This window comes from Triticum aestivum, chromosome 4D (genome assembly GCF_018294505.1).
Source record: "Triticum aestivum cultivar Chinese Spring chromosome 4D, IWGSC CS RefSeq v2.1, whole genome shotgun sequence".
In the NCBI taxonomy this organism is placed as follows: Eukaryota; Viridiplantae; Streptophyta; class Magnoliopsida; order Poales; family Poaceae; genus Triticum; species Triticum aestivum.
In genome coordinates this window covers 475,091,881-475,108,609 of record NC_057805.1, presented here as the reverse complement: position 1 = coordinate 475,108,609, position 16,729 = coordinate 475,091,881, and the positions used below count along the sequence as shown (strand labels likewise).

The window sequence follows — 16,729 nt, the reverse complement described above, 5'->3', positions numbered from 1 at the left end:
AGTAAGCTCGTGTGTTTGTTTCCAGGCATTGTACAGAGATGCATCCATGCGGGTGAATTGTGTCTAGCCATCGGATGCCGCTAGTACTACTAGTTGACATCAGACTGACGCTCTACCTAGTCTTAAATTTACACTAGAGAGCTGGACGGCGCACGGAGGACGGGCTAACGGTGAGCTGGATAATGAGCTGGACGTGACTGGGACGATGAGCGGGAGGCAGCACCACCGGCACGGCAGAGATCGGCGAGGGCGATGATTGGGACATAGCTGTCGTGAGAATAGAGACCACGAGGTGGGCCGATCCCGCTGACCCAACGGGTCACTTGGTGCCGGCTCTACTGACCCAGAAAAATTTGAGGGCCGACCCATGTGACCCATCGGCCTCTAATTTTTGGGTCGGGTCGGCGACCCAGCGGGCCGACCCGGCCCGTTCCCATTTTGAAGTAGTATACGTGTGTGTTGGTGAACAGGAAAGCGCAGGTTGAGTTGATTTGGAGTTTCCTTGTGCTAGCTTCTATGTGCTGTGCACGGATTGTGTTTGAGTCGGAGTAGCACAAGTTGGAGGCTGGGGTTGTGTATATACACACACCCTGGTGCGTGAGGTTTTGTACTATAGCTAGAGAAAATCAGAAAATAAAAATAAAGAGGAAAACAAAGGGCACGATACGGACCCTTGGCTATCAGTTTTGTATGCGTGTGTTCATCGTGTGATTTGATGTGATCAACCCTGAGGGCGGAATTCCAACATAAAGTTCATACTTTCACTAGTGCAATCTCTCAATAGTGCCAACATAATTAAATCATATAACCATCCCTCAACATGCGATAAAAAATCACTTCAAAGTTCCTACAGGAGAAAGTAGGATAAAAACGTGTATCAACCTCTGTGCATAGATTACCCTAACGTCATCACTGGAATTTGCAAGTTGATTACCAAAACATATATCAAGTGACTCAATAAAATACCCAATTGTCACCACGGGTATCCACATGCAAGATATACATCAAGTGATCTCAAATCCAAAATATTCAGTCGGATAACAATGAAACCTCAAAGAGCAAGACGCAATTTATAGGAATTTTCAGCGTTGGAATCACGCCAAAAGGAGTCCCGAGGGGCCCACAAGCTCGCATGGCTCTTCCTAGGGGGAGGGCGCGCCGTGTGACCTTGTGCTGTCCTCGTGGGTCTTCTAGTCCTTCCTCGAAGCTTCGGGGGTCCCTTATATTCGAAGAAGGATCACCGTAAATTTTTATCGCGTTTGGACTTTGTCTGGTATGGTTTTTTTGCGAAACATGGAAATAGGCAAAAAAAAGGAACTGACACTGAGCACTAAGTTAATAGGTTAGTCCATAAAAATCATATAAAATTGTTGTAAACATGACATGAATGGTGCACCAAAACTAAGTTAATAGATATGTTGAAAATGTGTCAGGCACCGGCAGGTGTGTGGCCAAGGCTGGGAAGAGGGGCGCTTCCATCCAGTGCTCAGGTGGCACCATATATGAGAGCGCGGTGGCCGGCTTCCGGTGCTCAGGTGGCACCATATATGAGAGCGTGGTGGCCGGCTTCCAGTGCTCAGGCGGCAGCCTTTTGCAATTGTTCTAGCCTATTTTGTTGAGATTCGTGACAAATTTTGATATTAATTTGTACATGCTTGTTCTTGCCTCTTACATTTTGTCACTAAATATATATGATTGCGTATATATAGACTACTATGTCATTTATCTGGAATGTTGTGAAGCAAATTACAAATTAGTGATGATGAACAGATAAATAAAATGTTATTTTGGAATTTAAATAAAATGCTTCTAAACATACTATCAATGTTGCATATATTGCAAAAAAAAGCAAACACCAATTTGAAACTTTTTCATTCCATTCCATTCCACAAACCAAACATTTAGACGTAACCGTTCCATTCCACTTCATTATTATACCAAACACAGAGATGGAACCATTCCATTGCAATGGAGTGGAACCATAACATTCTATGACACTTCGTTCTGAACCAAACATACCCTTATAGTGAACCTATGAACTCGTCTGAATCATGTGTCACCATAATAGAAGAAGACATCCTTATTCATGTTTATGTACTAATATATTTTGAGCTATCGACAATAATCCCATGAATTTCCGAAAGGAGGCATAAAATCAGATCAGTACCCAATAACGTGCGAAGGGCAGGACCCCAAAGGCCCCCTACCAGCTGACCTAGCATGCCTCCCCCATCCATCGAACCCTGGGTCATCCTTATCCCGAACCCACGACTAGGGCGAAGCTTCCACTTCGTGCGACTCTACCGGCCAGACAGACCCTTCGGTCCTCCTCGCGTCCAACGGCAGGCCAGGCCTCGGGAGGTGTGGGGGACCCTGGATCTGTGCTTGTATGTGTACAGAGGTCCTAGTAGTCTAGGTTTTCGTGGCTTTTGGTGTCGTTCCTCCAGCGGAGTTGGGGGTGGCGTTCGGCCTTTTTATACCTCGGCTACTTCTCCGTCTCGACGGCTGCATGGCTGGCTGCGTCGAGGAGCTAGTAGGGTGGTTCTATTCCTTGGCGCAGTTGGTGTGGCGGCGGTAGCTGCGTTTGGGCTTTTGGTCCTCCCGCTCCTGCCCCGCTTTGAGGGCATTGGCTCCGGCGCTTTCGAGGAGCAGTAGAGGTCTGTGTATAGGAGCTTGGTGGCCGGTGCGGTGGCATCGGCGTTCTGGGGGTGGTAGCGGCTTCCAATGCAGGGCTTGTGGTTGATGGTGGCTGGTTCTAGACTTCTAGCGCTCATCCCTGATGGCGTCGGATGGAGGTGGTGGTTTTGGGATTTTCAGAGGCGCGGGGAAGATCCCCAGCCGACGTGCATTCGCGGCGGGGAAGTTCACCGGCTCGTAAAGCTTAAGCGTGATGGCGCTTCTGGGGGTCGCTGTTTCGTTCTTCGGCGATTGCTTCGGCGGCGGCGGAGTTCGGCGACATACGATTGCGAGTTCAGTGTGCAGGCTTCCGAGGACCTGGTTGTAATTTGTTTTCTTTCTAGGGTCATGTGTGCTGTTGTGTCGGGACATCTTCTAGGTAGATCCTGCGTGAGTGTGCTTTGTACCTGTCTTTGATATGAACAATCAGAAACCTCACTCTCTCAAAAAAAAAAACGTGCGAGGGGCAACAGCCCCAAAGGATAATGACCACGTGCCCTAAAATCACACGGGAGTGGGACACATTCAAGGCAATGTGTCACAAAAACTAGACACACACCGAGGCCGGAGAGTGCCGTCGAGATCGTCGTCCGTCATCGCCAGAACGGAGCAACACCTGCCGCACCGAGTGCGTACGTACGCGATCTTGAAATATCGAACTGAAGGAAGATCACACAACACGTATCGTGTCGTGCCCGTTTCCAGCACACATATATACTCACCCATGCACGCTTTCTCCATCAGCTGAAGCCAGATACGTAGTACTACAGGGCAGGAGTGAGCAGCAGTCGCTAGCTACCTCGCGAATCAAGGAGGTAATCAATGGCGTTGCCTGCTCGGCGGGCTGCTGCAGGCTGCGGCTTGCCCATCCGGGTGGTGAGTCGGCGCCTGGTCAGGGCCTCCGACCCCTCCATCCGGCCACACGTGCTCGCCGTCTCCCACCTCGATCTCTACGCCAACACCGAACAGTGCGCCCTGACATGCGTCTACCCCAAGCCCCCCACCGGCGCCGGCGACTTCGACGCCGTTGTCGCCGCCTTCGAGGCCCACATGCCGGCATACCTCAACTACTTCTTCCCTATGGCTGGCCGCATCGTGGTCGACCCCAGCTCTGGCATCCCCGAGCTCCACTGCTACAATCAAGGAGCGGAGCTCATCGTGGCACATGCCGGCGTGGAGCTGTCGGCCCTGGACTGGAGCCTATCGGGGGAGTCCCTGAAGAGGATCCACGTGCCGTACGCCCAGGACATGGTCCTGTCGGTGCAGCTGCTGTCCTTCGCCTGCGGCGGCTTCGCCGTGGTCTGGGCCGCCAATAACCTGGTCGGCGACGGGAACGTCGGCGTCATGCTCGTGAGGATGTGGACCGAGCTGGTCCGGACCGGGACTATCTCCGGCGGAGGCCCCAACCATGACCGCTCGGTGCTCAGGCAGTTCAGCCGCCCCCGCGACCCGCCGACGTACGGCGCCTCGGTTGCAGCCATGTACACGCGGTGGGAGCACGAGCAGGAGGTGAACGCGCTGACAGCCGAGGAGAGCTTCATCGAGCGCCTCTACTACGTCGACGAGCGCGACATCGCCCGGCTGCGTGGGGAGGCGAGCGCCGAGGGCCGCCAGCGTGCGACGCGCGTGCAGGCCGTGTCCGCGTACCTGTGGAAGGTCCTCGCGGGGATCGTGGCCACGTCGAAGCTGCTGGGCGAGGACGAGAAGCGCTGCCGCCTGCTGTGGTGGGTGGACGGGCGGCGGCGGTTCTCGTCGCCCGAGCTCCGGTCCTCGCTGCGCAACTACGCCGGCAACGTCACGTCCTACGTGGTGGCGGCTGCGGCCGCGGCCACGGTGTTGAGCAAGCCTCTGGCGGGCGTGGCGGCCATGGTGCGTGAGGCCGTCACGCTCACGCCGGCGGACTACGACGAGCTGTACCAGCAGATGGTGGATTGGATGGAGGTGCACAAGCCCACGAACTTCGTCGAGACGCCCGCCATCGGGCTCGGCAGCCCCACGCTGGCCCAGACCATGTGGTCCTCCTTCCCGAACGACACTGACTTCGGTTTCGGCGAGGCCGCCTTGGCCATGCCGGTGCACCAGAACCTCGGCAGGCTGTGCATGGGCCTGATCTGCATCACCCCCAAGCCAGCAGATCCCGGGACGTGGATCGTCAGCGCCTTCATATGGCCGCGTCTCGCGGCGGTGCTCGAGTCAGACGAGCAGCGCATCTTCAAGCCTCTCACAGCAGAGTTCCTTGGTCTCACCCGTGGACATGGGCTCAGACCTCGTCTTTGAGTTCTCGTACTACCTACTTTCCAGCATTACAAGACCCACACGCATTTTGGAATTATTTTGACATATAAATAGGATTAATAATACCATTTGTTTTTATAACACGGTACAGATGCAAGCGCTCATATATACACGCATACACTTATCTCTATAAACACACGCACACCCTACCTCTATGAGCACGTTCGAGAGACTAAGCCGGCAATGTCATTTTGAGGTTGGCAAAGTCACCAAATGTGCCTCGTAATCAACGGGAACATCTCTTTCCACTGAACGAGCACACAGAAAATTCTAGAATAAATGCGAGCACCAGGACTTAAACCCGGAGGGCTGGGGATACCACTTTCCTCCTAACCATCCAACCACAAGTTGGTTCGCAATAAAACCATTTGTTGTTATAATTTCATCGACGTATCTTTTCTATTTGGCTGCATGAAAGGAGAAATATGTGAATGTACATTTTTTTTCCAACCAGGCACACCCCTCTTTCATTAATTGCCTAGGGAAAATACACAATATTCAATCATTACAAGCCAGGGAAGGGAAAGAGAGACAAGTTGGGGCATTATCAGGAAATCCGCCACAAGTGCTCGATATCGACACACCTTTTATGTTACGGGACGAAAACCCGATAACACCGGACATGACCGTAACAAATCCGACAACCAGAGTACATAAAACCACACAACAAAACAAGAGGCTACCACCACAAACAACATACCACATCAACTAGACTTCAAGAGAGTAATTCGCTGGACAAGGCACCATGATGAAAACGGACAATCAATCATCAGCCATATGACATGTGCCAAATTCCGCAACAGCGGCGCCATATGACGAGCCAACAAAGAAGTTTCATTCATCAGAGCACGGACACCACCCTGAAACACCTCCTTGGCAGTGCCTTTGAGAAGACCGGCCCAATAAAGCATGAACGAACGAATTGTGAAAACTGCTTTAATAGGGGATCGTACAATATAGCCCTCCAAGGTAACTTTGTTCCTCACAGTCCAAACACCCCATCAAAGTGCAGCAAGACAAATCATGTAATATTTAGCACCCTAGGTAAATAGGCAAAAAGCCGGCCAGACTTTGCCATAAGTTGCAATAACTTTGCCAATGCAACCCTAGACCGACTTTGCCATACCATATCCTAAAAACAAATGGTTAGTTGTTTCAACATTTTTGCGGAAGGAACAAAGGTGATTCCCTAACCATTTCCTCTTCTTCAAGTTATCTCTAGTAAGGATTGAATTACGAAAAAGTTGCCACATAAAAATCTTGATTCTAAGGGGAATTTTGGCTTTCAAGATCCAGCTATTATGTGCGCGAGCTAAAGGTTTTTCAAGTAGACAATACACTGATCTACTAGTAAACTGCCCAGAGTTATTAAGCCCCCAAACCACCTTATGAGGGAATTCATTCATCTCAAGTGTTCTAGCACCCATAACGAAAAGTCTCCCATTGAGAAGCCAACTCAGGAGAAAAGCGTGCCCTAAAGTCCAACACATAGTAACCATCAATAAACTAGGCCACCATGCATTTCCGGTTATTGTAGATATCAAACTGGACATGGTATTGATCACACAGGGGAGTCCCCTCAAACCATGGGTCATGCCAAAATCTCATCAAATCACAATTTTTCAAAATCAACTTTCTCCCAGCCATGTAAATGTCTTTCAGTTTCAAAAAGAATTTCCAACAAGGGGAGCCGGAAAAAATGAGTTTTGACAAAGGCCACAGTCTGATTTCTAAAATATTTGGCCTTAACAAAATACTCCCTCCGTTCCTTTATATAAGGTGTATTTGTTTTTTGATAAAATTTCAGAATGTAAGGTGCATTTCTTCTAATTTCTCATAATTCCCTTGTTAGCCCTCCAGAAGAAAGGAAAGTATATATCCTTCTTCTGATTGTCTGTATCTCTTCTTGTAGAGAAAGAAGGAAAATATATCTCTGTCAATTGCATGTATCTCTTACTTTACTGGACCAACTGATTTACTTGCCACTAACTAATCAATTTGCCAAGGATAATTTTGTCCTAACATGTCTATAATTATGTGCCTTGGTCACCGTGTCAAAAATAATACACCTTACATAAAGGAATGGAGGTAGTACATTGTTAGAACCCATCTTGAGTATCAAGCTTCCACCACTACTTGGTGAGAAAGCTAATATTTTGTTTGCCAAGATATAAAAAATCCAATCCACACTTGTTTTTAGATCGACATATCACTTGCCACTTAACCATATGAATTTTCTTCTTTAAACTTCCAGTGTGCCAAACCAATCTTCTTCGAAGTGTATGTAATCTACCAAGGATAGTTTTGTTAAACAAAAACATAGAAATGGCAAAAGAAGGTACCGCAGACAAAAAAGCATTGACAAGGATAAATCTACCTCGGAGGATACAGTTCCCTTTCATACTCAACTTTTTAACCATTATTCCTTCTAGGAAATCCCAATCCAGAAGCTTTGAAAGTAGCATACTAACAGGAACACCAAGTTATTTCATATGTAAGGAAGCCACATCACAACCAGACATATTAGAGTAAAGCTAGTGACCATGTTGTCAGCCCGAATGGTAAAAGTTCAATTTTCAAGTAATTAATCTTCAAATAAGGCATCATTTCAAATGGATAGAGCAGTAGCTTTAAGTTAACAACTTTTTCAGGAACATTAGACAAAAAATGACAATGCCATCTGCATATTGTGACACAATAGTCTCATTTTCAATCAAATCAGAGGCAAGACCCACTAGTAAACCATTTTTTGAGCTTGTAAAATCATCTTAGTCAAGCACTAAACAACTATGTTGAATAAAAAGTGAGACAATGGGTCCCTGATACGTCTCCAACGTATCTATAATTTTTTATTGTTCCATGCTATTATATTATCTGTTTTGGATGTTTTATATGCATTAATATGCTATTTTATATGATTTTTGGGACTAACCTATTAACCTAGAGCCCAGTGCCAATTTTTGTTTTTTCCTTGTTTTAGAGTTTCGTAGAAAAGGAATACCCAAACGGAGTCTAAACGGAATAAAACTTTCGCCATGATTTTTATTGGACCAGAAGACAACCAGGAGACTTGGAGTACAAGTCAGAGAAGCTTCGAGGCGGCCACAAGGGTGGAGGGCGCGCCCCCCAACCTTGTGGGCCCCTCGTAGCCCCACTGACCTAATTCTTTCGCCTATATATACTATTATACCCCAAAAACATCCAGGGGAGCCACGAAACCACTTTTCCACCGTCGCAACCTTCTGTACCCGTGAGATCCCATCTTGGGGCCTTTTCCGGCATCCTGCCGGAGGGGGAATCGATCATGGAGGCTTCTACATCAACACCATTGCCTCTCCGATGAAGCGTGAGTAGTTTACCACAGACCTACGGGTCCATAGCTAGTAGCTAGATGTCTTGTTCTCTCTCTTTGATTATCAATACAAAGTTCTCCTCGATGTTCTTGGAGATCTATTCGATGTAATACACTTTTGCGGTGTGTTTGCCGGGATCCGATGAATTGTGGATTTATGATCAAGTTTATCTATGAATATTACTTGAATCTCCTCTGAATTCTTATATGCATGATTTGATATCTTTGCAAGTCTCTTCGAACTATTGATTTGGTTTGGCCAACTAGATTGGTTTTTCTTGCAATGGGAGAAGTGCTTAGCTTTGGTTCAATCTTGCGGTGTCCTTTCCCAATGACAGTAGGGGCAACAAGGCACGTATTGTATTGTTGCCATCAAGGATAAAAAGATGGGGTTTTCATCATATTGCTTGAGTTAATTCCTCTACATCATGTCATCTTGCTTAATGCGTTACTCCGTTCTTTATGAACTTAATACTCTAGATGCATGCTGGATAGCGGTCGATGTGTTGAGTAATAGTAGTAGATGCAGAATCGTTTCGGTCTACTTGACACGGACGTGATGCCTATATTCATGATCATTGCCTTAGATATCGTCATAATTATGCGCTTTTCTATCAATTGCTCGGCAGTAATTTGTTCATCCACCGTAATTATTTCTATCTCGAGAGAAGCCTCTAGTGAAACCTATGGCCCCGGGTCTATTTTCCATCTTATAAGTTTCCGATCTACAATTCTAGTTTCCTATTTACTTTCTTTACAATCTTTTACTTTCCGTTCCATATACCAAAAATATTACTTTACTGTTTATCATCTCTATTAAATCTCACTTTGCAAATAACCGTGAAGGGATTGACAACCCCTTATCGCGTTGGGTGCAAGTTGGTGTTTGTTTGTGCAGGTATTCGGTGACTTGAGTGTTGTCTCCTACTGGATTGATACATTGGTTCTCAAAAGCTTAGGGGAATACTTACTCTACTTTGCTGCTTCACCCTTTCCTCTTCAAGGGAAAAACCAACGCAAGCTCAAGAGATAGCAGGAAGAATTTCTGGCGCCGTTGCCGGGGAGATCTATGCCAAGTCAAGACATACCAAATACCCATCATAAACTCTCATCTCTCGCATTACATTATTCGCCATTCGCCTCTCGTTTTCCTCTCCCCCACTTCTAAAACGATTTTCGAAAAGATTTGCCTTTTTATTCGCCCTTCTTTCCATTCGTCTTTTCATTTGCCTTTATGTCTTACTTGGTTCGTTTGCTCGTTCGCTTGGTATAATTGTGTGTTTATTGAAAATCGGAAACCAAAAAATTTATGGATCCTCATCCACTTGCTAATCTATTTAAGAGATCCAATTATGATGAACCAATTGCTAGTGAGTTGAGTGCACTAGATTATCTTTATGAGGTTTTGCTTGAAATTCGTGAATCTGAAAATTGTGATGAAGTGTTGAAATAAGAAAATTATAAAGTGATTTATGATAGTGCCTTGAATGAAAAGCATGATTGCAATGATGTTATTATAAATTCCATTAATCTCAGTTGTGTTAACGATATGCAAAACCCTTAGCTTGGGGATGCTAGTTTTGCCATGTCCACTATTTGTTGCAATGATCATGATTGGGGTGATTCTTCTTATGATGAATATGAGATTGATAATAGTGTTTGCAATAATATTGAAAGTGGGTTTGCAAGAGTGTCAACTTTATATCTCACATATTTGGATAATGTTCAATCTTATGAAGTTTTTGATAAAAGTGGGTTTGGAGAGGTCATGACTCTAGTTAATGTTAACCCCACTATTTTGGAAGAGTGTCAACTTTGCATGCATGTGGATCGTGTTGAGAGTATGTTATGTGATAGCTATATTGTTGAATTTGCTTATGATCCTACATGTAATTACTATGAGAGAGGAAAATATGGTTGTAGAAATTTTCATGTTACTAAATTTCCTCTTGTTATGTTGAGATTGCTATTGTTTCGTAAAGCACACACGGATCTGAAAGGTTCAGACCCGTTGACTAATAACCTCTCTCACAAGCATAACATGATCAAACCAGAACTCATTGAGTGTTAATCACATAGAGATGTGAACTAGATTGTTGACTCTAGTAAACTCTTGGGTGTTGGTCACATGGTGATGTGACCTGTCAGTGTTAATCACATGGTGATGTGAACTAGATTATTGACTCTAGTGCAAGTGGGAGACTGTTGGAAATATGCCCTAGAGGCAATAATAAATAGGTTATTATTATATTTCCTTGTTCATGATAATCGTTTATTATCCATGCTAGAATTGTATTGATAGGAAACTCAGATACATGTGTGGATACATAGACAACACCATGTCCCTAGTAAGCCTCTAGGAGACTAGCTCGTTGATCAATAGATGGTTACGGTTTCCTAACCATGGACATTGGATGTCGTTGATAACGGGATCACATCATTAGGAGAATGATGTGATGGACAAGACCCAATCCTAAGCCTAGCACAAGATCGTGTAGTTCGTTTGCTCAGAGCTTTTCTAATGTCAAGTATCACTTCCTTAGACCATGAGATTGTGCAACTCCCGGATACCGTAGGAATGCTTTGGGTGTGCCAAACGTCACAACGTAACTGGGTGGCTATAAAGGTGCACTACGGGTATCTCCGAAAGTGTCTGTTGGGTTGGCACGAATCGAGACTGGGATTTGTCACTCCGTGTAAACGGAGAGGTATCTCTGGGCCCACTCGGTAGGACATCATCATAATGTGCACAGTGTGACCAAGGAGTTGATCACGGGATGATGTGAGTTACGGAACGAGTAAAGAGACTTGCCGGTAACGAGATTGAACAAGGTATAGGGATACCGACGATCGAATCTCGGGCAAGTAACATACCGTTAGACAAAGGGAATTGAATACGGGATTGATTGAATCCCCGACATCGTGGTTCATCCGATGAGATCATCATGGAACATGTGGGAGCCAACATGGGTATCCAGATCCCGCTGTTGGTTATTGACCGGAGAACGTCTCGGTCATGTCTGCATGGTTCCCGAACCCGTAGGGTCTACACACTTAAGGTTCGATGACGCTAGGGTTATAGGGAAAGCATGTACGTGGTTACCGAATGTTGTTCGGAGTCCCGGATGAGATCCCGGACGTCACGAGGAGTTCCGGAATGGTCCGGAGGTAAAGATTTATATATGGGAAGTCCTGTTTTGGTCACCGGAAAAGTTTCGGTTGAAATCGGTAATGTACCGGGACCACCGGGAGGGTCCCGGGGGTCCACCAAGTGGGGCCACCAGCCCCAGAAGGCTGCGTGGGCCAAGTGTGGGAGGGGACCAGCCCCAGGTGGGCTGGTGCGCCCCCCCACCAAGGCCCAAGGCGCATGGGAGAGTGGGAGGGGGCAAACCCTAGGTCCAGATGGGCCTTAGGGCCCATCTAGTGGGGCGCCTCCCCCTCTCCTCCCCTTGGCCGCCCCCTTGATGGGATCTAGGGCTGGCTGCCTCCTTCTTGGGGGTGGAAACCCTAAGGGGGCGCAGCCCCCTTCCCCCCTATATATACTTGAGGTTTGGGCTGCCATACACACACGAGAAAGTCTCCTTTTGGTGCTGCCCTACCCCTCTCCCTCCTCCTCCTCTCCCACGGTGCTTGGCGAAGCCCTGCGGGATTGCCACGCTCCTCCACCACCACCATGCCGTCGTGTTGCTGCTGGATGGAGTCTTCCCCAACCTCTCCCTCTCTCCTTGCTGGATCAAGGCGTGGGAGACGTCACCGGGCTGCACGTGTGTTGAACGCGGAGGCACCGTTCTTTCGGTGCTTAGATCGGAATCAACCGCGATCTGAATCGCTACGAGTACGACTCCCTCATCCGCGTTCTTGCAACGCTTCCGCATCGCGATCTACAAGGGTATGTAGATTCACTCCCCTTCCCCTCGTTGCTAGATTACTCCATAGATTGATCTTGGTGATGCGTAGAAAATTTTGAATTTCTGCTACGTTCCCCAACAGTGGCATCATGAGCTAGGTCTATGCGTAGTTTCTATGCACGAGTAGAACACAAAGAAGTTGTGGGCGTCGATGTTGTCAATTCTTCTTGCCGCTACTAGTCTTATCTTGTTTCGGCGGCATTGTGGGATGAAGCGGCCCGGACCGACCTTACACGTACGCTTACGTGAGACAGGTTCCACCGACTGACATGCACTAGTTGCATAAGGTGGCTAGCGGGTGTCTGTCTCTCCCACTTTAGTCGGAACGGATTCGATGAAAAGGGTCCTTATGAAGGGTAAATGGAAATTGGCAAATCACGTTGTGGTCATACGTAGGTAAGAAACGTTCTTGCTAGAAACCTACAAACCACGAAAAAACTTGCAACAACAATTAGAGGACGTCTAACTTGTTTTTGCAGCATGTGCCTTGTGATGTGATATGGCCAGAAGATGTGATGAATGATATATGTGATGTATGAGATTGATCATATTCTTGTAATAAGAATCACGACTTTCATGTCGATGAGAATGACAACCGGCAGGAGCCATAGGAGTTGTCTTTATTATTTTGTATGACCTGCGTGTCATTGAATAACGCCATGTAAGTTACTTTACTTTATTGCTAAGCGCGTTAGCCATAGAAGTAGAAGTAACCATTGGCGTGACAACTTCAAGAAGACACAATGATGGAGATCATGATGATGGAGATCATGGTGTCTTGCCGGTGACAAAGATGATCATGGTGCCCCGAAGATGGAGATCAAAGGAGCATGATGATATTGGCCATATCATGTCACTATTTGATTGCATGTGATGTTTATCATGTTTTTGCATCTTATTTGCTTAGAACGACGGTAGCAAGTAGGATGATCCCTTATAATAATTTCAAGAAAGTGTTCACCCTAACTGTGCACCGTTGCGAAGGTTCGTCGTTTCGAAGCACCACGTGATGATCGGGTGTGATAGATTCTTACGTTCGAATACAACGGGTGTTGACGAGCCTAGCATGTACAGACATGGCCTCGGCACACACGCAATACACTTAGGTTGACTTGACGAGCCTAGCATGTACAGACATGGCCTCGGAACACAAGAGACCGAAAGTTCGAACATGAGTCGTATAGCAGATACGATCAACATGGAGATGTTCACCGATGATGACTAGTCCGTCTCACGTGATGATCGGACACGGCCTAGTTTGACTCGGATCATGTATCACTTAGATGACTAGAGGGATGTCTATCTGAGTGGGAGTTCATTAATCAGACGAACTTCATTATCATGAACATAGTCAAAAGGTCTTTGCGAATTATGTCTTGCGCTTTAAGTTCTACTGGTTTAGATATGTTCCTAGAGAAAATTTAGTTGAAAGTTGGTAGTAGCAATTATGCGGACTGGGTCCGTAAACTGAGGATTGTCCTCATTACTACACAGAAGGCTTATGTCCTTAATGCACCGCTCGGTGTGCTGAACCTCAGCGTCGTCTGTAGATGTTACGAAACATCTGACATACGCGTTTTGATAACTACGTGATAGTTCAGTGCGGTTTAGAATTGTGGCACCCAAGACGTTTTTGAAACGTCGCAGAACATGTGAGATGTTCCGAAGACTGAAATTGGGATTTCAGACTAGTGCCCACGTCAAGAGGTATGAGACCTCTGACAAGTTTCCTAAGCCTGCAAACTAAGGGAGAAAAGCTCAATCGTTGAGCGTGTGCTCAGATTGTCTGAGTGCCACAATCGCTTGAATCGAGTGGGAGTTATTCTCCCAGATGAGATAGTGATAGTTCTCCATAGTCACTGCCACCAAGCTAGTAGAGCTTCGTGATGAACTATAACATATCAAGGATAGTTATGATGATCCTTGAGCTATTCGCGATGTTTGACACCGCGAGAGTAGAAATCAAGAAGGAGCATCAATTGTTGATGGTTAGTAGAACCGCTAGTTTAAGAAGGGCAAGGGCAAAAGGGATACTTCATGAAACAGCAAGTCGTTTGCTGCTCTAGTGAAGAATCCCAAGGTTGAACCCAAACCCGAGACTAAGTGCTTCTGTAATAAGAGGAACGGTCACTGAAGCAGTACTACCCTAGATACTTGGTAGATGAGAAGACAGGCAAGGTCGACAGAAGTATATTGGATATACGTCATATGAATGTGTACTTTACTAGTACTCCCAGCAGCACCAGGGTATTAGATACCGGTTCGGTTGCTAAGTGTTAGTAACTCGAAATAAAAGCTGCGGAATAAACGGAGACTAGCTAAAGGTGAGATGACGATATGTGTTGGAAGTGTTTCCAAGGTTGATGTGATCAAGCATCGCATGCTCCCTCTAGCATCGAGATTTGGTGTTTGCGTTGAGCATGATTGGATTATGTTTATCGCAATACGGTTATTCATTTAAGGAGAATAATGGTTACTCTGCTTATTTGAATAATACTTTCAATGGTCTTGCACCTAAAATGAATCTCGATTGTAGTGATACACATGTTCGTGCCAAAAGATGTAAAATAGTAATGATAGTTCCAGATACTTATGGCACTGCAATTTGAGTCATATTGGTATAGAACGCATGAAGAAGCTCCATGTAGATGGATCTTTGGACTCAATCGTTTTTGAAAAGATTGAGACATGCGAACCATGTCTATTGGTATATATGCATGAAGAAACTCCATGCAGATGGATCGCTTGGACTCACTTGATTTCGAATCACTTGAGACATGCAAATCATACCACATGGGCGAGATGACTGAAAGTCCTCGTTTTCAGTAAGATGGAACAAGAGAGCAACTTATTGGAAGTAATACATTTTGATGTATGCAGTCCAATGAGTTCTGAGGCATGCAGTGGATATCATTATGTTCTTACTTCACAGATGATTTGAGTAGATGCTGAGAATATTTACTTGATGAAACACAAGTCTGAATTATTGAAAGGTTCAAGTAATTTCAGAGTGAAGTCGAAGATTGTCGTGACAAGAGGATAAAATGTCTATGATATGATCATAGAGATATCTGAGTTACGAGTTTGGCACACAATTAAGACATTGTGGAAAGTGTTTCACAATTAATACCGCCTGGAACACCATAGTGTGATGGTGTGTCCGAACATCATAACTGCACCCTATTGGATATGGTGCATACCATGATGTTTCTTATCAAATTACCACTATCGTTTATGGGTTAGGCATTAGAGACAACCGCATTCACTTTAAAAGGGGCACCACGCAATTCCGTTGAGACGACACCGTTTAGAGAAACCTAAGTTGTCGTTTCTTAAAAGTTTGGGGCTGCGCAGCTTATGTGAAAAAGTTTCAAGCTGATAAGCTCGAACCCAAAGCGGATAAATACATCTTCATAGAAAACCCAAAACAGTTGGGTATACCTCCTGTTTCAGATCTGGAAGCAAAAGTAATTGCTTCTAGAAACGAGTCCTTTCTCGAGGAAAAGTTTCTCTCGAAAGAATTGAGTGGGAGGATGGTGGAGACTTGATAAGGTTATAGAACCGTCACTTCAACTAGTGTGTAGCAGGGCACAGGAAGTTGTTCCTGTGGCACCTACACCAATTGAAGTGGAAGCTTATGATAGTGATCATGAAACTTCGGATCAAGTCACTACCAAACCTCGTAGGACGACGAGGATGCGTGCTACTTCAGAGTGGTACGTGATCCTGTCTGAGATATCATGTTGTTGGACAATACTGAACCTACGAGCTATGGAGAAGCGATGGTGGGCCCATATTCCGACAAATGGTTAAGAGCCATGAAATCCGAGATAAATGGATCTTTGAGAAGAAGACGGACGTGGACGGTAATGTTACCGTCTATGAAGCTCGACTTGTGGCAAAGAGTATTTCCACAAGTTCAAGGAGTTGACTACGATGAGATTTTCTCATCCGTAGCGGTGCTTAAGTCCGTCGGAATCATGTTAGCATTATCTGCATTTGTGAAATCTAGCAGATGGATGTCAAAACAAGTTTCCTTACCAGTTTTCGTAAGGAAAGGTTGTATGTGATACAATCAGAAAGTTTTTGTCGATCCTAAGGATGCTAAAAGGTATGCTAGCTCCAGTGATCCTTCCATGGATTAGAGCAAGCATCTCGGAGTCAGAATATACACTTTGATGGAGTGATCAAAGTTTTTGGGTTTATACAAAGTTTGTTAGAAACTTGTATTTACAATAAAGTGAGTGGGAGCGCTACAACATTTCTGATAAGTATATGTGAATGACATATTGTTGATCCGAAATGATGTAAAATTTCTGGAAAGCATAAAGGGTTGTTTGAAAGGAGTTTTTCAAAGGAAGACCTGGATAAAGCTGCTTACACATTGGGCATCAAGATCTATAGAGATAGATCAAGACGCTTGATGATACTTTCAAAGAACGCACACCTTGACATGATTTTGAAAGAGTTCAAATAGATCAGCAAAGAAGGAGTTCTT

The 16,729-nt window shown here is 45.6% G+C and overlaps 1 protein-coding gene across 1 annotated transcript; it reads left to right on the top strand.

Annotated features, from left to right (window-relative positions):
• Positions 1-3,441: 3,441 nt before the first annotated feature.
• LOC123100394 (coniferyl alcohol acyltransferase-like) lies at positions 3,442-5,017 on the top strand. The gene has a single exon (XM_044522331.1). It carries the CDS (start codon positions 3,499-3,501, stop codon positions 4,951-4,953), a length of 1,455 nt encoding a protein of 484 aa, XP_044378266.1. The 5' UTR covers positions 3,442-3,498; the 3' UTR covers positions 4,954-5,017.
• The last annotated feature ends 11,712 nt before the right edge of the window (positions 5,018-16,729 follow it).

Coding starts and splice junctions, on each gene's coding strand:
- LOC123100394 (XM_044522331.1), top strand. CDS start 3,499: ATGGCGTTGCCTGCTCGGCGGGCTGCTGCAGGCTGCGGCTTGCCCATC.